The 27,068-nt window shown below is 52.7% G+C and overlaps 4 protein-coding genes across 4 annotated transcripts; 1 reads left to right on the forward strand and 3 right to left on the reverse strand.

Moving 5' to 3' along the window:
- Positions 1–659: 659 nt before the first annotated feature.
- On the reverse strand, positions 660–10,593 carry CCT7 (chaperonin containing TCP1 subunit 7). Its single transcript, XM_042871336.1, has 12 exons — positions 10,487–10,593; positions 8,880–9,033; positions 8,647–8,753; positions 8,127–8,252; positions 7,241–7,293; positions 6,595–6,766; positions 5,467–5,631; positions 4,870–5,058; positions 4,196–4,293; positions 3,622–3,754; positions 2,251–2,457; positions 660–1,254 (listed from the first exon to the last, which is right to left on the reverse strand). Exons 1-12 carry the CDS (start codon positions 10,490–10,492, stop codon positions 1,030–1,032), a joined length of 1,635 nt encoding a protein of 544 aa, XP_042727270.1. The 5' UTR covers positions 10,493–10,593; the 3' UTR covers positions 660–1,029.
- Positions 10,594–10,797: 204 nt separating this feature from the next.
- On the forward strand, positions 10,798–13,368 carry PRADC1 (protease associated domain containing 1). Its single transcript, XM_042871338.1, has 5 exons — positions 10,798–10,912; positions 11,352–11,452; positions 11,671–11,780; positions 12,419–12,586; positions 12,803–13,368. Exons 1-5 carry the CDS (start codon positions 10,813–10,815, stop codon positions 12,921–12,923), a joined length of 600 nt encoding a protein of 199 aa, XP_042727272.1. The 5' UTR covers positions 10,798–10,812; the 3' UTR covers positions 12,924–13,368.
- A 258-nt stretch (positions 13,369–13,626) lies between these two features.
- SMYD5 (SMYD family member 5) lies at positions 13,627–22,055 on the reverse strand. The gene is made up of 13 exons (XM_042871337.1): positions 21,960–22,055; positions 21,773–21,881; positions 20,568–20,707; positions 20,243–20,364; positions 19,464–19,533; positions 18,924–19,028; positions 18,385–18,447; positions 18,110–18,180; positions 17,692–17,798; positions 17,295–17,351; positions 16,181–16,275; positions 15,856–15,926; positions 13,627–15,090 (listed from the first exon to the last, which is right to left on the reverse strand). Exons 1-13 carry the CDS (start codon positions 22,053–22,055, stop codon positions 14,952–14,954), a joined length of 1,245 nt encoding a protein of 414 aa, XP_042727271.1. The 3' UTR covers positions 13,627–14,951.
- Positions 22,056–24,044: 1,989 nt separating this feature from the next.
- On the reverse strand, positions 24,045–26,839 carry LOC122180296 (homeobox protein not2-like). Its single transcript, XM_042871859.1, has 3 exons — positions 26,692–26,839; positions 25,117–25,325; positions 24,045–24,763 (listed from the first exon to the last, which is right to left on the reverse strand). The coding sequence occupies exons 1-3, from the start codon at positions 26,837–26,839 to the stop codon at positions 24,605–24,607; spliced, it is 516 nt and encodes a 171-aa protein (XP_042727793.1). The 3' UTR covers positions 24,045–24,604.
- Positions 26,840–27,068: the final 229 nt, after the last annotated feature.

Consider the following 27,068-nt stretch of genomic DNA (forward strand, 5'->3'; position numbering starts at 1 on the left):
AAAGAGCTATTTTATGATTCGGTGTTGAATAAAGGCTCTCGAGAATGAGGTGGGGGTCTTGGCTCACACAGGTGGCACAGCGAGCACAGGTCAGTGCTTGTCCTGAGTGCTCAGCAAGAAACCAGTGGCACCAGTCACCCACACAGGGCTTACTGGAGGCAGAGCCCTCCTCCTAATTTCCTTTCTCTTGAGGGCACCACCTCCACTCCCCAGCTCACGAAGTGAGTTGAAATATCACTGAGCAGCATCAAATAAGTGCCAGTTATAAATGGGAAGGTTGTGGGAGGTGGGGATGGCCTCTTCTCCCAACAGGCAATGGAATTAAGTTGCACCAGGGGGCATTCAGGTTGGAATTAGGAAACTTCTCTGAACAAGCAGTCAGGCACTGGCACAGGATGATGCTCCATACAGGTGCCCCAGAACCATGGGGATGTGGCACCTGGGGACACGGTCAGAGGGCACAGGGGGTGGGTTGGGAATCTTAAGAGGTCTTTTCCAACTTGAATGATTCAGTGACTCTATAACAAATGTAGAGATGAAGCACTGTCACGCACTGGAATCAGTCCTAGTTCCCAGCACCATGAGTTTTAAGAACAGGACAGAAAACAGTCTGCAAGCTACCCAAACCACAAGCTGTTACCTCAGAAAAGAAGCCAAGCTGGCCACCAAAACTCTGCCATTGTTTTATTGTTTGAACCTGGGTTCAAAACCCCCAGCAGAAAGACATATAAATATCAACCAACCGCAGGCACACCCACCAGCATTGGAGAGGGCTCTGCTCAGCACGGGGTGAGCCTACAGGCATCAGTGCTGTGCACGAAGGGTTGGGCCACGACACCTCACGGGAGGCTGCCGCCGCCAACGCCAAGGTTTGACTCTAATTAAACAAGGCCAGCGGTCGCCCGCGAGCCCTCAAAACGACCATCTGGTAAACGACCTCTTAATTAAAACTAGGAACCAACTCTTTCCCAATCTGTACGTCGGAGGTGAGAGCCAAACCCCGTCAGGACAGAGCCACGAAGCGGGGTCTCAGTGGTTGTGGGGTCTGCCCCGACCCCGGCCCCGACCGCCAGCTGGGGCATCCACTGTGGAGCGAGGGTTCTTGATGGTTTCATCTACTGACACAATAAGACAGGCGGCCTCGGAGGCGGCCGTCAGCGCGTTGATGCGCACAATGGCCGGCTCCCACACACAGGCCTCAAAGTTATCGGCGATGTCCTCGTTGTTGACATCCACACCGTACCACATGCCTCCCTGTGAGAGAGGAGGGAAGAGGTTCTGGTTACACGGCACAACGGGACCCGAGGGCAGCGCACCGGCAAGCAAAGGCATGCAAATATTTCAGGAGAGGCAGAGAGCAGCTGGCAGCGTTCCTTCACACGAGGGGATGAAGTGACAGCAGTTAGAAAACAGGGCTTAACGTGGGAAGTTTGCTCCACTTCACAAAGAAGTCGTACAAGACTTCGTGACTGCTTTCCACCTCAGCACTGAACCACAGAATGGCCTGGGTTGAAGAGGACCACAATGATCATATATATTTCCAACCCCCTGCTATGTGCAGGGTCACCAACCAGCAGACCAGGCTGCCCAGAGCCACATCCAGCCTGGCCTCGAATGCCTGCAGGGATGGGGCATCCACAGCCTCCTTGGGCAACCTGTTCCAGTGCTTCACCACCCTCTGGGTGAAAAACTTCCTCCTCATATCCAGCCTAAACCTCCCCCGTCCCCGTTTAAAACCATCCCCCCTTGTCCTATCACTATCCACCCTCACAAACAGCCATTCCCCCTCCTGTTTCCCTTTCCCTTTAAGTATTAGAAGGCCACAACAAGGTCTCCCCAGAGCCTTCTCTTCTCCAAACTGAACAATCCCAGTTCCCTCAACCTTTTTTCATAGGAAGGAAGACCTTTATGAAGAGACAATGATCTCAAGCATTCAGGACCTTCAGTCTGCAGCTCCTCTGGAAAACACACCACAGAGGCAACTTTTACACTAATTACCTCAGCGTTCAATATAGAAGCCTCCCTCCTGACAAACGATGCATTTTTAAATAGCAAATCAGAACTCCCAGCTCTAAAAAAGTCATCCGACAGCTGTGATCAAAGGGAAAACATATCACTTCCTTTTATAGAAACCTGCCTCAAGCCTACAGTGGATCTGAAAACAAACCTCGGCATTTAATGAAGGAGGACAGGAGCCCACCACAAATCCAACCGCAGGACACCAGCTCTGCAGGCTCTCCCTGCACCTACCTGCGCATGCTTGGCTCGCAGCTTGTTCAGTATGTTGGTGGCATCAAAGCCAGCGTTGTCACAGAGCTGGCGGGGAATGATCTCAAGGGCTTTAGCATAAGCACCGATCAGCAGCTGCTGCTTGCCTGGAATGGTCCTGGAATAGTCACGGAGGTATTTGGAGAGCTCCATCTCTATGGCACCGCCACCAGCGACAACAGAGTCGTTCTGGAAGAGAAGAAGAAAACAGGCCACGCTCACTCTTTGTTCCAGGAAGGGGGAGAGCAGGAAAGCTCCTTTCCCAAGAGCCTACAGCATGCTGGGTTAATGCACATCAATGCACATCCACCAGGCCCAGGGGAATCCGTCCTGCCCAGGCCGCTGCCATCCCTGCTGGGAGCACCTGCCAGCTTTGCTGGGTGCTTCAGAAATAGGTTAAAAACCTCAGGTGGCCTCTGCCAGCAGCTCCTCCCTGCCACCTGCAAGCTAGGGGGACGGTGTGCACTGCTGTGCTAGCAGACCTCAGCCTCCCTTGTGTTGGACAAGCTCCCCTCACTATTGTGAAGCATTCAGAACAGAAGAGATTTGCAGCAGCACTCAGTGGCCAAGTTCTGCTCCTAGTTATTTTTTCCCTCCCTATCTGCTTCAGCAGAGAGATCAGGATGTTCTTTCTGAAAGCAAAGCAGTTCCAAAAATCTTGACATGCTTCTTCCCATCCCCCCAGGGCATCTGAGCTTAAAGAAAGAAAAAAAAATCATCCCCACACATTGCGCACAACCCAGAAATACCCACATGCAGAGAACAGCCATCACACAGGACCAGCAGCTCTGCAAGTACAGCATGGTCACACGGGCCTCAGGCTTCCCTCTTGATGCCACCTGCCCACTTCCACAGCAAGGGGACAGCTGCCCCTGCCAGAAGTCACCAACAGAGGCAGCAAGCAGCATGAACAGGCACACATGAGATTGAGAAGCTAACAGGCACATTAAATCAGCCCTGCTATTCCCACTGCACACCCACCCAGCACTCCCAAAAGATCCCATTCCCCTTCTTGAAGGTGTTTACAGAATACACCACAATCCAGCAAGCACAGTTAAGTTACAACACTTTTAACAGAGGAGACAAAACCAGGCATGCCTGAAAAGCAGATGGCAATGCTGCAGAGAGAATTCTGCCACAGCCAGGAAACAGCACTTGAGTTAATCAATTAGACACTGCTTGTCTGCGTGCTCCACTCTACAGGCTGAGAGCATTGGGTTTCTCCCAGAGAGACCTCAGCCAAATGCTGAGGTGTGAAAACACTGCTGGAAGGAGCTACAGCTGTGCCAGGTGTGATCAACAGCCTCGGTGCCAGCTCAGCCCCAGCAGGGAAGGGCTTCTGCTGGCCCTTACCTTGATAGCTCTCCTGACTATCATGATGGCATCGTGCAGGGACCGCTCTGTCTCTTCCATGAACTGCTCTGCACCTCCACGCAGGATTATCGTGCAAGTCTTTGCCTTTGGGCAGCCCGTGAAGAAGTTATACCTGCCAACGCACGACATAAGAAGGGCTAAGGCAATGGAAATCAGGCTTAGCACTGCTGGAACACTGCATGGGGACACAGAAATTCCTTCCAAGCCAGATGCATGGCTGCAGCTGTCCCACCCCACAGTGACCCTATCAGATCCGGAGCTGAGCCAGGTAACATACAACACCCTAAAAGGAGCTGCTTTAGAGTTACGAAAACACCACTAAGCCTTCTGTAGGGTACTGGAGGAACAAAGAAACATAAATGCATCTAAAAGAGGTAAGACTTCAACGAAAGCTTATTCCTCAGGCTCATGAGAAGAATTAATCATGCAATCTTTGTTTTTTGCACCATCACCCTGAGAGATGCTCAAAGCTGCTCATGCTCGTACCCCAACTTTCCAAACCAGTATCACCAGTGCTCTCACAGGACAGTGGGCAGCCTGCTGGCACATTTACCTGTCTCCTCCAATTTGGGTCTCCTCAAAGAGTTCACACCTGCCCAGCACATCATCTGACAGGGCATTCACACTCGTCTGAATGGAACCTCCGCAGGCCTGCAGGGAGGAAGATAAAATGTGGCACAACCAGTGCTGACAAATGAGACAAATCTGCCCAGCAGGCTCCCACTCTCCCGAAGCAGCCCAGCTTTTAGCTGATGCAAAACCACCCCTGCAGGATAGATTCAGAAAAAAAAACAAAACACCTTCTACTTTCCTCCCATCGTGTATCCAGGCTGGCTACCAGCAACAGAAATGATCCTGGACAGCAAAAGATGATGATGATGCTACTAACAGCTGAAAACCAATGCCAGCAGAACAGGCAAGGAGCAGGGAAAATACACTTCTACCAACATACAACATACAGCACCAGAGGAAAAAAGGCAGCACAGGTGCAATCAGCCTGCAGTTATTCATTCCACCAAGGAATAGTTTTGTCAGTATGCTGCAGTTCTGTATCGTAACCATTTGGGGGAATAGTAATAAAATAAATCAGTGTTCTTTTCATTTTACATCCTTGTAAGGAACAGTGTGTTCAGTAAATGATGGCTGTTTTGTTTTGGGACGGGCCTTACCAGCCTGGCACCATTCAAGCTAAGTCTAAAGTCTTAATGTCAAAACAGGGCAGCTCACCATCATAGTTCTCTTGAGATCCTCCTCTGGGACACGGCCAGCACAAAACATGTCTCTATCTGCAAAGTACTGGGTGGCCACGTCACCAATAGGCAGCTTGGACAGGACAACTTTGGCTCCAGATTTATGGATTTTGTCTAGTTTGTCATACAGGATGTTCCACTCAGCATCCACGATGGCCTGGTAATCCTAGCAGGTGTGAGAAGAAACAAACACACGTTACACAGGATTTGTAATGGAACTGCAAATGCCACCCCACAGCATCAGCCAAGGGAGAGCTCTTCTAAAGCAAAGGCAGCAGTAACACTGCTCCACTCAGCCATTCATGGCAGCTAACTGCTTTCTCAGAGGCAATTTTAGGTCATTCTGTGACAAAGAACCACATCTGTCAAGTGCTTCCAGCAGCAGAACCAGGGATACAGAGGATGACCCGAGTAAAAGATAGCAATATTCATGCTCTTCCCCCAGAACAGACAGCGTAACACAGCACGTATCTCCAGGAAGGAAGACGTGCAGATGGCAATCACAGGGTGCCCAGCTACACAACAGCCCAGCAGGCACCCAGGGGGGGGAACAAGCTCCCATTTCAGCTCTTACCTCCACTGTGTTCACTCGGACTTCAGCGTTGTCCTTCTCAGCTTTGAGCTCAAGCTCCACATTCAGCAAAGCAATCTTGGGAGATTGATATTTCTTGGGCTGCATTTCAAACCCAGCATAAGAGAATGTCTTCTTAAAGGCAACTCCAGCCACCAGCTGGGAATCCTTGAAGAGAGGGATACTCGTCAGGCTCAGCCTCCCAGGGTTTTCTCAGCAGGGTTAATAATTCCCAAAGGAAACTCCCTGCTGCAGAGTCCTCGTTTACAAAGCTTCCACCAACAGCTGTCTCCTTTATTAACCCACTTTTGAAGCAAATAAGCAGCAAATATTTCCTTCTCTCTGTTCACAAAACCATCTTCTATCATCTCCTTTCTATCCCTCAAGATGCCACAGAAAAAGATGCTATTCACAATCTCAAGATCAAGGGAGGGAGCAATCTGTTCTCTCTCTGTTGTCTTTCCCATTTCTATCCTTTGAAGACAGGTATTTCTCATTCACAGCCCTGCACTTCAGGGTTTTTTTTTTTCCATGTGTGAGTGCCCTGGTTTGCTTTCACAAGCTCTGCAGAAGGACAACCCTGCCCAACACTGCCCCTGAAGTAAACAAGCAAGAGGCCAAACTACATAGGATACAGGGAGGAGAAAGCACCACACATCAGGCTCTCCCACAACCCCACATCCTACAGCTTCCTACCTGCACATAACAGGTATTCCAGCACTGTGCTACAAAGCAGAGTCAACCAGCAGACCAGGCTGCCCAGAGCCACATCCAGCCTGGCCTTGAATGCCTGCAGGAATGGGGCATCCACAACCTCTGTGCAACCTGTTCCAGTGCCTCACCACCCTCTGAGTGAAAAACTTCCTCCTAATATCCAACCTAAACCTCCCCTGTCTCAGTTTAAAACCATTCCCCTTGTCCTGTCACCATCCACCCTCACAAACAGCCCTTCCCCCTCCATATAAATGGTGTTTGGATCACCAACAATACCTGCTGTGGAGGCAAAGAGATAAGAGTGTTTTGCTTTGCTGACTCCCCAGCAGGTGTTGTTATCAGGCTGCATTTTATGCCAGTGTCAAGTGAAAGGAGCTGCAATCACTGCCTCCCATCCCAGGCCTCAGCAGAACTTACTTCCAGAGCACCTCCTTGCACCTTCTTTATCCCAATCATTTTGAGCTGCAGCAAGTCATCCAACATCATGACAGCATCCACGACCATCTTGGAAAAAAACTCCTTGCTCTGGGAGATCAGCTTAGAGCTCAGGGCTGTGGCTGCACACTTCTCCAGCAGGCTCCTCTGCTCGCTGCAATGGGAGAAAAACAAAAGAAAACCTTGAAATTTTAATGGAGGTGTTATTTGTGGTCTGATCAAGAAAGATACAGAGCTTAAAACTTAATCTGAATAATCATCCCAGTAACACAATTAGCTTGAACTGCAGTTATTCAACACCTGAATACTGAGATGTTTTTCAGAGAAGCACTGAGCATTTAACACTGATTTCAGCAAAAGCCACATCTTCACCATCACTTGAAAAAAGAAATCAGGCCACTTATTTCAGTCCTTAGCTTCCCCTACATGCACATGGAAACACTGGCCTACATCCCTGGCTGCAGTGGCAGCCCGAGGGAGAGCACAGCATCATTCCCAGAGGAGCAGGAAGTTCCAATAGCCAGCTCCACCATGGGGCCAGACCTGCTCAACCCAACCTTGGGACCTCAGCCAGAGTGACAGCAGAAGGCAGAAAGGCACAACCAGGTCATCCATAAAGGAAACTTACTCTTTATCTTCCTTCTTCACTGAAACAGCAATATCTTTGATCTTGTTTACAGCCTGGCAAAACACAAACCAACAGCTGGATTAATGATTCATGCTTGTCAGTTGATCAGATCTCCAACTCCTTTTTGTATTTTATGCTGTCTTTCATTCCCTCCTTTAACATCACTGCAGTTTCAAGTGTTTGAGCTATGTCATCCTTCCCACTACAGCAATTGTAAGACACACCCAGAAGCAGCACATAAAGTTCAAGCACCTTTACATGCAACCTCAGGCACAATCCAAGCAAAAATCGCTCAGATTCCAACAGCTGTGAAGTTTCCTGCTGTAATGATTCCATGCTGAACGAATCACAGAATCACAGAAAGGCCTGGGTTGAAAAGGAGCACAATGATCATCCAGCTCCAACCCCCTGCTGTATGCAGGGTCACCAACCAGCAGCCCAGGCTGCCCAGAGCCACATCCAGCCTGGCCTTGAATGCCTCCAGGGATGGGGCATCCACAGCCTCCTTGGGCAACCTGTTCCAGTGCCTCACCACCCTCTGGCTGAAGAACTTCCTCCTAATATCCAACCTAAACCTTCCCTGTCTCAGTTTAAAACCATTCCCCTTGTCCTGTCACCATCCACCCTCATAAACAGCTGTTCCCCCTCGTGTTTATACGCTTCCTTCAAGTATGGAAGGCCACAATGAAGTCTCCCCAGAACCTTCTCTTCTCCAAGCTAAACAATCCCAGTTCCCTCAACCTTTCTTCATAGGAGAGGTGCTTCAAAGTAGTTTCCTCCTTTTTACACCATAGAAAAACAACTTTTAACAAACTCTGGTGGGATTTCACCGTGATCCTCGCACGTTTAAAAGCCTTCTAACCCATCCTGCACAGTGCTGCCCTACCAGCTGCGTGGCCGTGCGGAAGGCACGGATGATGATCTGAGGATGAAGGCCTTCCTCCACGTAGGGCTTCACCTGTTTCAGGAACTCGGCAGCAAGCAGAGTTACAGATGTGGTGCCATCACCAACCTGCACAGACAGAACACTTTGTGTCACCTACGTAGTGCAGAGGCTTCCAGAGGTAAACAGATTTCATAACTCTTTGCTCACAGAACCATGGCTGGTTCTTTCCATGATCAACAACAGGCTGGGTTCAGACTGCACTCTGTTTGAGGGTGCAGTGAGGTCTGCCATCTCCGAGCCACCTCTGTTGATGTCATTTTGCACCCGTAAAAAATCCAAACCCTTTTACCAAACCTGGCTGAAAACTCAGTTAAGGGTTTTAAAGTTATCACGAAAGAGATGGTAGCAATAAAGAAACCAGGATAAATAGCAGCACACCACAACTGAGTCTGACTCCTTAACACAAAGCACACACAGCTGCCACTGTGCTGCTGCATCCTGTCCAGGTTATCCCTCCTACCTCTGCATCCTGAGACTTGGCAATGTCCACCAATGTCTTCGCAGCCGGATGGACAACATCAAGGAGCTTCAGGATGGTGGCACCATCATTAGAGATTGTGGCTTTGCCTAAAAGTGATTCAGAAAAAGAAGCTAAGCCCCAAATAAAGTCCTTCCCACCTTGAAACACACAACCCCGACATCGAACAGGGCTTTTCCAGCCTTGTTGCAGAGAGGCTGCTGTGCAACGCTCACCCTTGTCGTCCACAATGAGTTTGTCCATGCCCCGAGGTCCCAGGGTGGTGCGTACAGCCTCAGCGATCACCTGGCAGGCATTGATGTTGCTGACAAGCTGGGGAATCCCCTGCGAGGTGTCAGTGCCCTCCTTCAGCAGGATAACTGGTGTTGGCTGAGGAGACAATCAATAGCACAGCTGTTATTCCAATTTCAACAAGCAGCCCAGCAAGTTCACACTGCACTGAAAGGCCAAGAATAAAACCTGCATCCTCCTTGAGCCCCTCTGCTTAGCAGGTACAACCCACACAGCTCACTTTGCCTCCACCACACCAAGGCAGGGTGTCACATGCTTCCAGAGCATAACTGAAATTCACTCAAGTGGCACAAACACACACCCCACAGACTAACTAAGCTTGGAATCATAGAATCACAGGATGGCCTGGGTTGAAAAGGATCACAATGATCATCCAGTTTCAATCCCCCTGCTGTTTGCAGGGTCACCAACCAGCAGACCAGGCTGCCCAGAGCCACATCCAGCCTGGCCTTGAATGCCTCCAGGGATGGGGCATCCACAACCTCCTTGGGCAACCTGTTCCAGTGCCTCACCACCCTCTGAGTGAAAAACTTCCTCTTAATATCCAACCTAAACTCCCCCGTCTCAGTTTAAAACCATTCCCCCTTGTCCTTTCACTAAAGCTTCCTTCTCTATAGCACAGCCCTGTGAAGTCCTGATTTCAGCACCAGACTGGAAAGGACTGACCTGTTCAGCACAACAGCCACAACAGCCCTTTCCCCATCAGACCTCTCAAGGATGCTGAAAAATGCGCTCACATTGAGCACATGGTAGGTGAACGCTGTCAAAGTGGTTACAGCTGGCTGACAGCAAACTGTGGTGGAGTCAGCTCAAGCATACAGGTAGAGTCTATAAAATACCAAAGGCTGTAGCAAAAGCTCCTGTGCTCCAGAAGAGCATCTGCCCTTTGCATTAAAATGACCAGATGCCCTGCAGGCAAAGCTTTATGTCCAAGCACTGCACAGTTTTGTTAGGTAACCAGATTTAAGTAATTGCTTGAAAGCACAGCAGAATAATACGCGATGACTGCAGCACTGAACAATGACTGCTGCACTGAAGAGTGCTGCCGAGGGCCTGGGGTGAGCAGAAAAGAGGTGTGAGCATCACCACCAACTACACCCCGAAGACATCTCATGAAAGGAAACACGCCGGATCCTTCCACACCCCTGTGCCCTGCCTGCTCCCCAGCAGCACTGCGGTGGCTCAGAGCAGGCACAATGAGCGACCTCCACCCTCTGTTCCTGGACTACAGCTCCCAGCACACACCGCTGCCCTCCAGGCTGGGACCCCTGGGCCTGTTCTCTCACACAACCCAGGCCCAGAGCCAAACCCAGGCCCAAACCTAGACCCAGACCTAGGCCCAAACCCAAGCCCAAACCCAGACCCAGACCTAGGCCCACCATCTCCATCAACCCCAATCCCCAGCCATCCCGCCGAGCCGAACACCCATCGACCCCGCCACAATCCCGCCCACAACCCAGCGGAAGCTGAGAGAGCAGACGCCCGGCAGCACAGCACGACAGCGGGGCGGATGGCGGAGGATTGCGCTCACCATCATCTCGGCGGCGCTCCTTTCTGCCGCTCCCGCTGCTGAGCCAGGCGCGCACCCACAATGCCCCGCGCCGCCCAGAAGCTTCCGTGAGGGCGGGATGGGAAGCGCGCATTGCTAGGAGACAACTTCCGGCCGCGCTCTATGGTGCAGGCGGACAGAGCGGCCGCAGCGAGGCGCCCTTCTTTCCCCCAATGACCATAGAGACGGAGAAACGGAGGCAAACCGCCGCGCCGGAGTGAAGTGACAGGACCGGAGCTCCCGGCGTCCCTCAGGCGATTGACAGCAGCGAAAACCAATAGGAAGGCGCTCTCGGAGCAGCGCCGCCAATGGGCGCGGGGTGGGGCGGGGCGGCGGTGCTGCCGGGCGCAGCCATGCTCCGCCGCTCGCTATGGCTCTGTCTCTGCCTCTGCTCCTGCCCGGGCCGCGGTGAGTGCCGGCCCCTGTGCCCCGATCCGGCTGCATTTTCCTTCGGTGCTCCCCGGTCTGGCTGCGTTTTCCCCCAGCGCACCCAGGCCCGATAGCGCTTCCCCTCGGTGCTCCGTGGCCTAATCGTCCCCTTTCTTCCTATTTCTGCACCTCAGTCTGGATGTATTTCCCCCCAGTGCAGCCCGGCCTGACTGCGTTTGCCTTCTATGCACCCCGATCCGCGTGCATTTTGTCTTGGCACACCCTGGCCTGGTTGCATTTCCCCTTTGTGCACCCTCATCTGGGTGCATTCACCTTCCATACATCACAATCTGAGCGCGTTTTCCTTCTACGCGTACGAATCTGGGTGCGTTTCCCCTCCGTGCTCCCTGTCCCCTTGGGCTGTTTCCCATTTATTTTCACAAGTTTCCCCTTTCCCTCCCTCCCCTTCTCCACGCAGGTTTACGTATCCATGAGTACCTCTATTTCCAAGTGCTGAGCCCTGGAGACATCCGCTACATCTTCACCGCCACGCCGGCCAAGGATTTTGGTGGGGTGTTTGTAAGTACGAAGCACTAACTTCAGCTTCCCCTTCCTTCTGTTTCTCCACCGCACGGCCTTAAAACCGTCTATTAAAAATGGAGCTGACTGCTTTTCCACAAGCCTTCCCTTTGTGTGTGCTGCAGAGGCCCCCCGTGGGGATGAGCGGGGTTGGGGACAGCGGTGGCCGTGCTCCTGAGCCCCGATTCCACTCACCCCTGTTTGTTTCATCCTTGGAGAACACAAGGTACGACCAGATCCACCTGGTCCCAGCAGATCCCCCTGAAGCCTGCGGAGAGCTGAACAATGGTGTCTTCATCCAGGATCAGATCGCCTTGGTGGAGAGGGGGTACGTGTCTGTTTATTTTCTATTTGTCCAGTGTTTGAGGTTTTTTGAGAGAGGCATGGTGCCAGGGAAACAGTCCCTGTCATGTGCATCATCTCCTGGGCAAGCTTTGGCATTAAGGCTGGAAAAGACAAGACATCAAGTTCAACCATCAACCCACCACACCATCCCCACCGACCACATCCCTCAGTGCCATGTCTCCATGGTTCTGGAACACCTCTACAGATGGTGACTATCACTCCCTGGGCAGCCGTGTCAGTACCTGACTGCTCTTTTGGAGAATAAATGTTTCCTAACATCCAACCTGACCTTCCCCTGGCTCCAGCTTCCTTTCAGTGAGTTATACAGAGCTGTAAGGTCTCCCCTGAGCTTCCTCTTCTCCAGACTGACCCATCCCAGTTCCCACAGCCGCTCCCCATTAGAGCTGTGTTCCAGACCCCTCACAGCTCTGCTGCCCTTCTTTGGATACACTCCAGGGCCTCAACGTCTGTCTTGTAGTGAGGGGCCCAACGCTGGGACACAGACCTACACACATCCCACCCGCCCTTCTGTCTGCCAATGCCGTCAGTCCTGCTGCAGTTAGAGGACACAGAAGGTTCTGTAGGCAGCTGCCAGCCAAAGATTTGTCCCCTCTGTGCCAGGGGCTGCTCGTTCCTGTCCAAGACACGTGTGATCCAGGAGCATGGAGGACGGGCAGTGATCATTGCAGATAACGCCTATGATAATGACAGCTTCTACATCGAGATGATCCAGGACAGCACCAGAAGGACGGCTGACATCCCCGCTCTCTTCCTGCTGGGCAGGGATGGGTAGGTGCCTTGGTTGAGAAACATTTGATCTGCACCTCATGGGAAGGGACAGGTCTCATTCCCAACTAATCCCAGTGATCAGTGTGTGCCGCCTGGGCTTTATGAGCCAATCTGTTGGTGGATTCAGTAACTTTGATCCACATTTTCCCATGGAGGCGGTGTCCATTGGGTCTCAGCTCTCTTTCATACATACATATCGTTCCCTTCCCCTTCCAGGTACATGATCCGACGCTCCCTGGAGCAGCACGGACTCCCATGGGCTGTCATCTCCATTCCTGTCAATGTCACCAGCATCCCAACATACGAAATGATGCAGCCTCCCTGGACCTTCTGGTAGAGGTGGGAAGACTGCAGCAGATCGAGGACTTCTTGGTGGATCCCAGGAGCTTGCCCAGGAATCAGGTGTGAGGGAAGGGTCCTGGCTCCAGAAATCCCACCAGCCTCACCAGATTTAGCAATGGTTACAACCTTTATGCTGCCGCTGGCGTGTAGCTGAACAGAACAGCCCAAGGTGGTACCTTGAGCCTGGCACTGAACAAACTTCATTGTGACTCTCTGGGAGGGCAGCGCAGCCCAGTGCTTCCCTGAGAAACATTTTAACAGTGCTGAGATACCAACAGTAGTTTGCATTGCCGATTTAGGGGGTTGCAGTATTATATGGATGCAGTCCAAAGGGGAGGGGAGGGAGCATTTGGCACGGGCCTGGTCTGTTCTAGCAGGGCTCATCCAACATCTGTATATTTTTGTCTGAGCTAATGAAGTGTGAATGAGTTTTAGAAAAAGGGGAGTTGCTCTTTTTTTTTCTTAAGTAGTCTTGTCCCTAACGATGGTTTTGCCAATTCACTTCTTGCACTCCCTCCCAGTACACTTGCTTCTTGCAGCTGGGGCAGGGCGCATGTCAGATCCTCACAGACCCAGAGCCCAGACCTTGGGGGACACTTCTACCCTTGTCCCTCCATCCCACTACCAAGACCAGCCCCCATTCCCTCTCTGCATTCAACCACCATCCATTTGTAACAGTACAAACAACACAGCCCCAATTCTCACCAGTCTCAGTTTATTACGAACACTGAAGGGCACGTGGCCCTGGGACACCTGAGGCTGGGGACAAGCAGCGGGGTGCAGGGCTGGCAGTGATGGTCATGTCAGAGGTGCCCATCCACAGCATCACCTCCATTCCCACAATCCAAACCCCACAGGCCCGAGGGAAACGTGGCAGAAAAGCACCCTCCCCAAAACCCAAGATGGGGAAAAAAAAAAAATACCCTGGGTGCTTCCCCAGCCTGCTGTCAGTCTGTCATTTAGAGCTGTCCTCTCCTTCCAGCTGGGCACTGCACACCCCAGAGCTGCTCACAGCATCAGTGGCTGGCAGTGCAAGGTGGGTGACACTTGGCTGCCAGTGACAACGTCGTGCTGGGTGTGCTGTGGACAAACTGCTTCGCATGTGGAAGCACAACGGCTGCCACTCCTATGAGTCCTCCCAACGTAGCCCAAGCTGGGGAGTTCACTCTGCAAAACCCAAAACAGCTTTTGGGATTTGGAGGTGGCTTTGCTTATGCAACGTGGTAATTTGTGTCAGGTTTGTGCTAGCAGCGTGGCACCTCCCCCTCCCCAAACAGCCCAGCAATCGCTGCATGGGGCTTTGCATCATATCCAGGATAAAGTTGAGGCAGGAGGGAGATCCCTGCCAGGGTCAGCCCCTCTCTCCCTGCTAGACTCTGGCATCTGAGCCACCCCTGAGGCATCTCTGTCCCACCTGCAAGATCATTCTGACCCCTTGCTTGCTGCTCACCAAGTCAAGGCATGGAATGGAGTATATATAAGGACCCCAGCTCCTTGGTGTGTAGATAGTGCTAATATAGACATTAAATAGTACCCCTTGTGCACAAACACACGTACACACACATATTCCCCTCATCCCTGCAGGGTAGGAAAGGACATGCTCCTCCACACCCATGGCCAGCACTGACACGGGAGGAGCCTCGGAGGTGGCCACAACACGAGCACTACCATGTCCCCTACCCCAGCCCAGGGCCCTGCTCTCCTTCAGCTTCCCCTACAAGCACCAGCTGGCCCCTGGGGTCTGGGATATGGCAGGGGGGCTGCTGGCTCACAACCTCACAAGGGAGAAATGGATGGGCTGGTAAACACACACACACACACACACACACAGAGCACAAGGGCAGGTGGAAGCAGGGCCTGCCTCCAGCTCCCCCTGCTGCCCCACTCTGCCAGACCTCTGCCGGCACGCACGGCATCCCACCCGACCCCACAACACAACCCTGTTTGTAGTATTAAAGCTGCTGCCTCTGGGAGGACCCCCCCCGGTCCCATCCCATCTCTTTACTCTCGCCCAAGGCCAAGATCAAACATCAGTCATCTCATCCTCCAGCTCTGCATCATCCGTCTCCCCTTCGGCCTCCTCCTCTTCGTCCGATGTCACATCGGGGTCATCAGCTTGTGCTAGGCACTTGGGACACGAGCAGGTAAACAAGTAGTTCTCCCTGGAAAGGGGGTCAGGAATAAGTGTAAGGTAGATGAGACAGGCACAACTCAGACTTGATGATGCTCAGATGAGGTGGAAGTTGTCTGATTTGAAGGGGTGGGGGGTGTTCTCCACCCTGCAGGTACGACTGGACACCAGCATGGGGATCGTTAGCAGAAGGATGGAGATGGAAAAGGAAGGTGGTGAGGACAGCAAGGGTTTGCCAAGTCAAAAGAGGGGACCAAATGAGCTGCAGCCCACAAAGGGAGCATGTAAACAGGAAGGGAAACAGCTGTTAACAAGGATGGGTAGTGATAGGACAAGGGGGAATGGTTGTAAACTGAGACAGGGGAGGTTTAGGTTGGATATTAGGAGGAAGTTTTTCACACAGAGGTGGTGAGGCACTGGAACAGGTTGCCCAAGGAGGCTGTGGATGCCCCATCCTGGAGGCATTCAAGGCCAGGCTGGATGTGGCTCTGGGCAGCCTGGTCTGCTGGTTGGTGACCCTGCACACAGCAGGGGGTTGGAACTGGATGAGCACTGTGGTCCTTTTCAACCCAGGCCATTTTAGGATTCTATGATATGACAACAGCACGGAACCCCAGGCTTGCTCAGAGATAAGTCTGACAGTAGCACAGGCAAAGCTGTACATACAGACTGCCACAAGCACACCAGTTTGCACACCAGCCAGCTCACAGCTGCATGGCAGGGCCCTAACAGAGAGCCCAGGCTGTGACTGGAGATGTGTGTGTTACCCCCACGTCTCTCCAAACAGCTCCTATACCTGAGTATCTTGTTGCGGCTGTGTCTGCTCCGCTCCCTCTGACAGCAGTCTAAATAACTGATGCAGATTTCCTGTCAGCAAAGAGAAACAGGCCAGGCTGAGAGCTTCCTCCTATGAACCCAAAGCAGCAGTTTGTACTGGTCCCCCTGACAGCCAAGTGGGTCTGGTAATTCCCACACAGAATAAGGTGTGAATCCACCAGAGCCAGGCAAAAATAATGCAAGAGGCAGAAGATACTGGGCTGGGGTCTGTGGGGAAAGAAGGGGACACGGGGACTGCTAAGGTACGATGTCACCTCAGGTTCATCTGCACCCCAGTGTCTCACCTCTCCTGCTTCAATGTCCTCCAGAGCAGTCAGATGCAAAAGGAAGTTGTTGTCTGGGAAGGATGTCTCAGCGTTGGGGATGCAGCTGTGGTTACCTACAAGGAAGACAGGGTAAAGCTGCTAAATGTCAGTGGCCTAACTCTGTTCTTTTGGCTATTGGTGGACAGGGGCATGCAGGAGCCAGCACCTCCAGCTGGGAGGGCCATGCTGTGGCTAAGACTATGGCAGCACAATGCTCAGCCACACCATCTGCAGTAGGGGCACCAGCATTGCACTCTTTGCTCACATTACCGAGCCCCAGGTGCCCTGCAGAACAAGGTGCAGGGCCAGGGCTCTCTAAACAAAAATAAAACAACACTTGGGGAGACAGGGTTGTCTTGGATCAACCCCTGGGGTGCCCAGCACCATCCCATGCTTTTGTGTGCCCACAGAAGGGTGCACAGGGTAGCACTGCTCCCTTACTTCCCAGCTCTCACAGCAGCCAGTGACCAGACCCCACTGTGCTGAAAACACTTTGGAGTGATGCAAGGAAGCTCTGAGTGCTGGGTCAACCTTTCCCACATCCTAGCAGCCCAGATAAGAAAGGCTCCTCCCTTGCTTTAATGGCTCATTCAGCTCCATTACACACAGACAAGGCAGGAGATTGTCTCTTCACTAATTGCACATGATGTTCCTGGAGCCCACATTACATCTGAGACCATTCAGGCTAGGACTGACCATTCCAAGGACAGGCAGGATGCCAGGAAACAGTGAGAGAGCAACCAGGCCACAGGACAGCAGCAATCCCATCCCAACTCACCAATCCCATCCTGCCCACTGATGGGAAGCATAAACCCACTTTGCCAGAGGCTATTAGGGATCGTTGAAGTTGGAAAGGACCCTTAAAGGCCATCTAGTCCAACTCCCTGCAATGAACAGAAACATCTGCTGCTCCATCAGGTGCTCAGAACTCAGTCTAGCCTGACCTTGAATGTCTCCAAGGACAAGGCAAGGCATCCACCACCTCCCTGGGCAACCCGTTCCAGTGCCTAGAGGTGAGTCTTTCTAGCACAGCACAACTCCCTCCTCACAACTAGCTCTCCCCCCAGTCCTTGTCCCTGTAAGTGTTACTTACAGCAGCTCTGAAGCATGTAGAGACCTGACCCCTCACAGTTGAGGAATTCACCAGATTCTGCAGAACAGAGAAGGGTGAAGGTTAAAGCTGTGCATGAATTTGGCTCAACCAGGCATTCAGCTCATGTATGTGCTGACAGACAGTGCTGCTCTGGGGTCTGTGTGCTGGAGGGTCGTTTCCAAAGCACCTTTCCCTTCCCACTGGGAGGGACAGAGGGCATGAAGATTTGCACTCCTTGTTCAAGCACACGATCCCTTACCTGTCCCTGTACTCATCCAAACAGACAATGCTACAAGTCTTTGAACATTGGCTATAAATGATATTTTTATGGACAGGATCCTCAGATAAGCCTTCCAGCTGCCTGATGCTATTACCTACAGCCACAGCAGAGCCTTACCCTTCTCAATGTCCTTGTAGAGCTGGTCAATGAAGGCGTCCAGCTCCTCTCGTTGCAGCATGGGGAGATCTAATGCATCACAAGCATGCACCCACTGGCTCAGAGAGCTACAGGGAAGTAAAGGACACCATTAAAAGACACCATTACAGCCCCACAGTGCTGCCAGTACACAGTGGGAGCTCACACAGGGGATCTAAGGGTTAAACTCAGGGGCTTCAAGTGGCCAAAGTCTGTGAGGGGGATGCCAAAGGGTTGGACAGAGCTGAAATAAAAGACTGCTTTTACATTTGCCTCTCCAGCCCCACTTCCCACGTTTGAGCCCAGCCATTACTTAGACCAGTGCAGATTTGCAGGCTGTACACACCCTCCACGCTTCATCTTTTCTGCCCTGCAAGGAACACCCAGAAAGCCCCATTACCTGGTTCCTATGCCTTGGCCGTTGGTCCCAACGAGAGCAAAGAGAGATCGAAAGCCTTCTGGAGTGAACCACTGCAGAAGGGAGATCAGAAAACAGCTGAGTTCAGGCCAATCTGCAGCAGAACTCCAGTCTGCATGCACCTCAAACCCCACAGGAAGCTTTAGGGGAAGCAAGAAATGGGCAGAGTCCCAGGAAAGCCCTGGCCTTAAGGGCAGACAATAACCCAAAAGGAGTGGCACCCAAAAGAAGGTCCCACTTCTCCTGGTTCAACTCACCCTGCTGAGTTGTTCATCATAAAGGGCTTCAGTGAATAGCAAACGCAGCAGCTCCAGCTGGCCCTGGCAGAACACAACAACACCATCAGGGTGGACAGACATTGCTGGGAGTCAGACCCAGGCCGATAGCCAAGCCCAGCACAGGCCAGGAGGCTCAGAAGTCAGACTCCTGGTCCTTCTCTGCAAGGCTGAGAGCTGCTGCCCTTAGAGCAGTGAAAAGCCACTCACTTTAGCAGCAAAACCCACCTGCTGAGGTGATACTCAGCAGCTAACTAACACCCTGACCCATTTCCATAGCTGAAACATCCCCGCAACAGGAAGGAACAGCATGTCCTGCTGTAGGACTGCAACTCCAAAGCCTTCTCAGCAGTCCATTTCCTCTCTATCAGCTGAGCTGGCCCCAAACAGGGCTCTGTATCTCCACTGTGCTTGGGATTTCCATTGTCTCCCATCCCAGCTGCACCCACAGACTCACAGATGCAGGCAAGAAGAGGGCAGGTTCAGGGATTCCAAGTATCCAACATGTCCAAAGCTCTTACCTTAAATTTGTCCCCCAGTAGCTTGTGTGCAATCTCCTCCTCTTCGTTTGCTGTCTTACTGCAGAACTGGGAGAAGGCCTTGATCCACCAGTCCTTGTCTTTAGCCTGAAACAGGAATCAAGCAAATTTACTGCACCAACACCTCTTTCTTCCCCAGCTGGGAGAGAGAAGGAGGATGAGTCCCACTGAGCTCAGATATATTCAGTCTGCCATCAAGAACCATCAGAAGCAGTTGCACAGTAGTAGCTTATTGGAAGTAAACATTGAGATTGCCAGGCCAAAAAACAAAAGGAGCCAAAGGGAAGGTTCAGTTCTGTCTAATTAATTTGGTATGGAAAAATGATCTGCTTGGCTCAGGGCATAGATGCATCCCCTGCTGCCTGCTGTCTCTATGGCCAGGGATCATGAGATGTTGACATCTATTCAAGCAGGAAATTGCTCTGCCAGGCACTCGAGAAGAGATCAGTCCTTGAGAATAACAGCCATAACAGGAAAAGGCAACCACACGCTGGCAGCTGCTGACCCAAACTGCAAACCTACCTGTTTGACAGTGGCAACCATCCGGGCCATCAGCATGATGCTGGAAGTCTCTGGTGGATAATGCATGTTTCTGGGGAACAAAAAAGGAGAGCGATGATATCAGTGCTGGTATGGAAATAAAAAGCTGGAGGGAGGCAGGAGCAGCTGCCATCCCTGTGGGCAGGCCTGCACTCATCTGTCACAGCAAATCAGCCAACCCAGCACCGCTGCATGGAGACACGATGGCAAGAAGCTGGCACCCACCTGGCTGCTAAGAGCATACAATAATTCCCCACTATTCTGCCAAACTACAGTCCTAAGAATACCTATGGTCCCACACGAAGCCCAACACTGCAACAAGAACTGGGGTTTGCAACCAGCTTTGAGGCAGAGATGTCGCTTCACCCCTCTGTGCCACTTTAACATTTGCAAGCAGGGACAAGAATTCATGTATCCACAAGGGTGCTGCTTGGCAGATCCTAGGTTGGAGATGGCAGACCTCTGAAAGATTGGAAACGTGCAGACACTACAAAATTGCAGGAGTGAGGGGCACGCAGCATAGTGCTTGGTAGCCCTTTAGTGGGTGACAAATAAGAAGTGCTCAGCCCCAAGTGAAAGCCCCACCACAGCCAACACGTATCCTGACAGGGCTGCAGAGCAGAGCAATGTCCCACAGCCTCCATGTCCCTCATGCAGATGCAAAGCAACAATGGCCCTCAGGCCTGGTCCCAAGCCAGCGTCACCCAGCCTGGGACAGCCACTACCTCAGCCTGTAAGCAACAGGTGGGTTGATCCCCTACCTCCATGCCTCCTGCAGCTTGTTGAGGGGGTGCGTGGGGTCATCACGGGATGGGCCAAGGCAGAGGACTTGGTGGTACTGCTCCAAAGCAGCCTGCCTGCACTCAGCACTGCAGTATGTCACCTAGAGCAAGAGGCACAGCACCCGGCATTGGCTACAGCAGCAGGAAAAGGGCTTCTTGGGCCCAGCCGAGCCCCAGCTCTTTAGCAGAAGGAAAAACCGGTCACCTATTATAGGGCAGAAAGTCACACCAAAGGCCTGCCCGGATGCTACAAAGGAGTCAGCGACCCCAAGAAGATCACAGTCCCCCCCGACAGCCCCCATACCTGGCAGCGAGGACACTGCTGGTGCAGGTCTTTGCGGATGCTGCACTGCTCCGGGTGAGGCAGCACCAGAGAGCTCCTCCCCAGCAGTCGCTGGGCATTCTCCTCTGCTGTCTCCAAAGCCCGCAGGCAGTGATCACAGGCTGCAAGCAGAAAACACAACCAGATGCCCCAGTGTGTTTAAGGGCCCTATGACACATGACAAGCACACCCCTGTCTTTAAGGGCCGCATGATACATGCAGCAAGTGTCCTCCTTTCGCTGACCTGCAGCAGAGCTCAGCAGACAGCACAGTCTAGGTAGGACAAGGCCCAGCTTGCGTCCAACCCTACTTTTGCATTTCTTCTCTCCATCCCCTCCTTTTGTCCCAAAAGACCCAAAAGCAAGAGCCCAGTGGAACAGCTTAAGCCACACACATCAAAAAAGACCGGTTTCCACTTTCACACCTCTGAAGAACACCAGCAACCCCACAGGCTGTACTCCATAGACTCATGAATCACAGAATGGCCAGGGTTGGAAAGGGACCTCAAGGATCGTGTATCTCCAACCCCTCACCACATGCAGGGCATAAAGATTGGAAAAGATCTCTCAGATCACCAAGTCCAACCCCCACCGTGCCTCTCAGTGCCACATCTCCACGGTTCTTGAGCATCTTCAGGGATGGTGACTCCACCACCTGCCTGGGCAGCCTGTGCCAATGGCTGATCATGTGGATTAGCACCCACACCACTCAGAAACTGTGGTGTCCCCAGCGTATTTTGTTTTTTTTTCCAGCACGATGGTTTGGTTGGCGGCCTCCTTTAATCTGTGCCTGCTCTTTCACCTTCTTAACAGTGTCCAATGAAGGCGTGAAGGATCTGGAACACAGATCTTACGGCGAGAGGCTGAGGGGATGGGATGGCTGAAGGTGGAGGACGCTCAGGGGAGGCCTCACGGCTCTGCACGGCTGCCTGAAAGAGGCTGGGGCGAGGTGAGGCTCAGCAACAGCAACAGCACCAGAGCTGATGGCTTTCAGCTGCATCGTGGGAGGGTCGGGTTGGACATGAGGAAATCAGGCAGGCAGTGGCCAAAGGAATGGGGGTCCCTGGGGGTGCTCCAGAACCGTGGGGTTGTGGTGCTGAGGGATCGGCGAGCACACACGTTTGGGGACGCTGGAGCTGAAAGCAGCAGCGGAGCCCAGCCCACCCCGACCCGCAGCCCGCGGCTCACCTCGGTAGTTGTACAGCGCGTTCCAGAGGAACTGCGACGAAACCACCGGCTTCTCCACGAACACCGCCTCCCCTTTGCGGATGCTCCGGGTGGCGAACAGCCCCTTCCCCTGCCACGGGGGACAAACCCGGCGTTAAGGGGAAACGTTAAACGGAGCTCGCCCCGCAGCGCGGCGGGCACGGCTCACCTTAGCGCTGCTGATGAACCGCGATTCGGCCGCGGCCCCGAGCCCTGGCCGGGCTCCCAACGCCGCTCCGCACGCGTCCCCCGCCGCGGCGGCCATCTTCGGGCGGCGACTTCCACGCTCTGACCCACGGGGGCGGGGAGTGCTTCTTCCTCCTCCTCTTCTTCTCCTCCTCCTCCTCCTCCTCCTCCTCCTCCACGTCCCTTCCCGCCCTGCCCGGCTGGAAGATGGCCGCCGCTCCCCACATAGCGCTGGGGCTCCGCTCCCGCCGCCCCTCAGCCCACAGGGCGGGCGGCCATCTTGGCTCCCCCCACCCCACCGCCCCCCTCCCAAAAAAACACTACACACACACCTCAAAAAAGCCCCATATCGGAGCTGGGGCTCTTCCCCAGATGGACAGACAGCAGCTGGGAGCTTGCTGGTGTCTCTGCGATCGGTTTTATTTCATTTTAACCACCAGTCCATGCGAGAACGCACCGTACCCCTGGGCACCTCCTCAGCGTGCTGCAAACTCTTTTATTTTCCACAAAAAAAAATCATAAAAAATTCCCTCCAGGGCATTTAACACACGCCTTGCTTTTCCCCGTAAACGCCTAAAATGCACGCAAACACCGAGTTGAGCAGCATTGCATCGCTCTCTCATTCACGCCTGCTTGCCTTCATCCCAGCTCTGTCTGGATACGGGAAGGAGGGATTTACAATTTCGGGACGTTTTCAGGTGTTTTGAGTCACTAGGTGTCACTGCCGGCACGAGTTAGAAACAAATCGTGGTTGTGTTGCGAGCCCCCATAGGGAGCGCTGCTCTGCTGGGCCATCCCTCCATCCTGCAGCCGTGGCGATCCGTGCTCCTTTTTATGCCAGTTTTCACCACTTATGCACATAACAGCAAAACACTGCGATACAACCACGGCACATCCTCTTTCTGTAAGGTTTCAGTGCAAAGATGCAGCGTGGAGCATCCGCTTGTGCCGTGACCCAAACCCTTCTGCCTGCCTAACGCCTTGTGGCATTTCTTGCTATAAATATAGGGCGAATTCTGCAAGAAATGGGCAAAAGATGAATTCGTGTTATACTTCAACAGCGATCAGGCACTGGTGAAGGCTGCCCAGGGAACGGCACTGTTCCTGGGATGCTCCAGAGCCATGGAAATGTGGCATTTAGGGGCACCCAGGTGATGCCGAGTCCTGCTGTCCTCTCCCAGTCTCATCTTCCCTCTTAGAGGCACTGTTTGCAAAGCAAATAAAGAAGCAACGCTTGGCAAGGAGAAAAGAATGTTATTTCTTTTCTCTCTAACACTAGAAGAAAGCAATATACAGTTTTTCACTCAGAGGGTGGTGAGGCACTGGAACAGGTTGCCCAAGGAGGCTGTGGATGCCCCATCCCTGCAGCCATTCAAAGCCAGGCTGGATGTGGCTCTGGGCAGCCTGGTCTGCTGGTTGGTGACCCTGCACACAGCAGGGGCTTGAAACCAGGTGATCATTGTGGTCCTTTTCAACCCAGGCCATTCTATGATTCTGTGGTCGGAAAGAGAAGTGATGAATTACCCTGAGCTCATGGGACGTTGCACCTGGTGCCCTGGGGATGAGGTGACAGCCTGAGCACTGTCTGCATGGCCAAAAGCTGCTGCTGCAGTGCACACCAGCCCCTAGGAATTACTAAAACACAGAGAAACTTGAACACTCAGTCCTGACCCCTCGGAGCCCTCCCACCCACCAGGAATATGACGGTAAGCTGCAGTGTGTGGTTGCAAGTGTGCTTGCCAAGCTCTCCAGGTGCTGCTTCCCACAGCACTGCAGTGTATAACGAGGAGAGAAGTGAGCAGCCGCCATCTGGGCCAGGACCAGCACATCTGGATGAGGGCAGGGGGCCGTCTGACACAGCAGAGGCATTGGAGAGCTGCTGGTTTATAACAGCCCCGGTCTCTGCACCTCTGAGAGCCTCATGAGACCCTTGTTCCCCGTGCAAACCATGGTGAAGGCAAAAAACACACTCTGAAAGGCAAAAGAAAGGCAGGAAGACAGCAAGGCACAGGACAGGAGGAGGAGCACTGCTGCTCTAGGGGCAGAGTCAGACCCTGTTCATCATGTTGCATGAATAATACATGAAAATAAATACAATAATGATAAAAATGATGCAGGCGGGAGTAAAGGACTTTTCAGTTTCCACTTTTTTTTTTTGTTCTTGTTGTGATCTCAGCATCCAACATAGGAATCAAGATGACCAGGAGAAACAATCAGAGCCAAACCTCCTCCCAACACAGCTCTCCCTCATAGGAGCACACAGTACCTGCAACAGGAGTGACCCCGTGTTCAGATGCTGCCGTGCTCACAGCTGTCAGAGACATGGACTGACTGTCACCCCAGCCTCTCTATTGGAAACTGCTTCCTTGCACTGTGATAACAAATGAAATCACATGCTTTGCCACGGCGATGGAACCATCAAGCGTTACAGCACTGGTTACCAAACAGGGCGTCTCTACACTTGGATGCTTCTTCCCACAGTTTAGTTCTGTAGCTCAAAACTCTCAGAGCAAGAACTTTTGAGTCTAGCTTGGACCAAGCGAGCGCAGACGTGCCTGCATCCCCAGTACCTCCTTCAGGCAGGCATGGCTGCAAAAAAAACAGTGGCAGCTGCATCCCATCAGCTCCTCAAAGCTCAACGTCCACTGTGTCCTCCTCGTGCTCCTTGACATCTGTGGGGCCAGCAGAGGCAGGCTGCATCACCCCAAACTGTGACAACTTTGCTTTCTTCTGTTCCATGCTCTGCTTCCTCCATTTGATCCTCCGGTTCTGGAACCAGACTTTCACCTAGCAGGGAAATGGTCTTCAGAAACAGACAAGGAGGAGCAGGAAAAATTCAGATCCTGCATCATCCATGTATCCATACTGCACAAAGCGCCTCCAGAACACCTTAATCTAAATCAGCCCAACTCAGCTTGAACTCCAATGCAAACAGGTTTGTGCTCCCGAAAGCTTTATGTTCTACTTCATAAATGTCAAGTGTTATCATTCATAAATCTAAACTTACCTTGCAACGTTCTCCACTGTTATCTCGCAGCACATCACTCTGCATCAATTTCTGCTTCCCAAGGGAGGAATCCCCACCAACTGACCCCAGATCCCAGCTCATTGCAGCCGTGCCCAGCTCCCCAATCCCTCACCTGGGTCTCTGTGAGACGCAGCGTCGCAGCCAGGTCCACTCGCTCTGTGCCCACCATGTACTGCTGCTTGAGGAACTCTTGCTCCAGCCGCTCCAGCTGCTCTGGTTTGAAGACTGTGCGCACCCTCTTCATTTTGCAGGGCCCTCCGGACCTCCATGGCACAGCAGGGCCCAGCGGGTCGGCCCCTGTGCAGTGAGACAACTCCAGACCTGCATGCAAGAAGCAGGGATTTAAGGGGTCTCAGTGGTTGAGGCCATTCCTCTAGCCCTGCTGAAGAGCCAAGCTCAGCTTGCATGGGCTGTGATTAAAATCCAAACGCAGCTGCTCTACAACTGTAAGGGGGTGGGAGGAAGGAGCACCAAAAACAAAAGCAGAGCACTTTGTGGCACTAAAGGACGTGGTTTAGTGAAGGACTTGGTAGGTCAGGTTAGTGGTTAGGCTTGGAGATAGTGAAGATGTTTTCCAATGCAGATAATTCTGTGTTTCTATGACAGGTACCACCTGCAACAGTCTTGGATGTGCAGCCAGACCCAAAGTCAGTTCTTGTGAGCAGATTTTAACCTCCCATCTCCACAGAATCTTTATAACAACACCCATCAAGAGTTGGTGAGTGAAAAAAACACCATCCCCACTTTCAGGAAGCCTCTCATCACTGATATCCAAACGCTGGGGAAGCTCTGCCCATGCTCAGCAAGCACGGGGGGGGAGGATGCTGAAGCTGGCAGCATCCTGCAGGACAGCTGTTCTCAAAGTCCCCTTCAGCTCCTTAGGGAGGCCATCATCTCCCTTTCCTGGTCCCTCCATTGGACTGAATGGCCCAACCTGTTCCTTTTGTGCAGGAGTGACTTCAGATCTGTTCTTTGTCTCTAGCACAGCCCTTTATCTAGTTGTGACCTGATGATAACAATAATTAGCTCATTAACAAACAGCTGTCACAGGTCCCACTGGCCCCAGCCTAAGAGCAGTGCTATGCTTTCAGACCCAAGCAGGCACCGTGACCTACTTCATGTCATTAATTAAGGTGTAAGTTCTGCACGTGTTTAACGATTTGTGGGCTGGAGAACTGACAGCTCAACAGCCCTAATTGCACTTCAACTATTTGCAGCCCTCAGATCATTTTACCAGTCACACCTTTTTTCCCCCCCTGTTTTGATACTTGGATAATAGCGAGTGCAATTACTGACGTGCGATAGAGATTGTGGATAGAGACATGTATTTTCCTATCTTCACATTCAATATAATACACAGAGTAACATATGCAGCTATACAGATGCTGGCTGTTAAAGTAAGACATTAAGTAGCTGTACGATGTAGCTTAAAGAAAAAAAAAGAAAATCAAGTGTAGCAAATATTTGTGGTCTGAATATTGCAGCTCTCAGACCGGACCACAACTCTCCACGCAGCTGCCAGCTGTGCTGAGCTGCCAGTTTTGCTCCAAATGCTAAGAAGAGACTTAATGTCAAGGACGGGGGGGGGGGGGGGGGGCCTATTTTTGGTCAGCCCGTCCGTTCCAAACCACGGGGCTCTCCCACCCCCCGCCCCCCCGCAGCCCCGCACCCCGAGCCCGGCGCTCACCTCCTCCCCAGCGGCAGCCCCAGCTCCAGGCTCCCGGCCCCGGCATGGGGAGAGGGATGGGAGGCGGCGGGCCGGGGGCTGCGTGGCCGGGCCGTGGGGGTTCGGCGAGGAGAGCATCGATGTGGAAAGGGGTCTTGGGGGGAGGCATGGCCGGCTGGGTGCCTCCGACCGGCCCGGCGCCTTTATATGGGGAGAGGGAAAGGGAGAGCTGCTATGCAAAAAGGGGGCGGGGGGGCCGCCCGACACCTGCCGGCCCGCGGCGACAGCGAGACAACACCTCCCCCAAACCCTCCTCCCCAAACAACAGTCCCTGAAAGCCCTCCTTCTGAACCGACGGCCCTCCTTCCGAAACTACACCCCATGGTAGTTTCCTCCCA

Source organism: Lagopus leucura, unplaced genomic scaffold, assembly GCF_019238085.1.
Source record: "Lagopus leucura isolate 7727_CA_CO unplaced genomic scaffold, USGS_WTPT01 Super-Scaffold_100004, whole genome shotgun sequence".
Classification (NCBI taxonomy): Eukaryota; Metazoa; Chordata; class Aves; order Galliformes; family Phasianidae; genus Lagopus; species Lagopus leucura.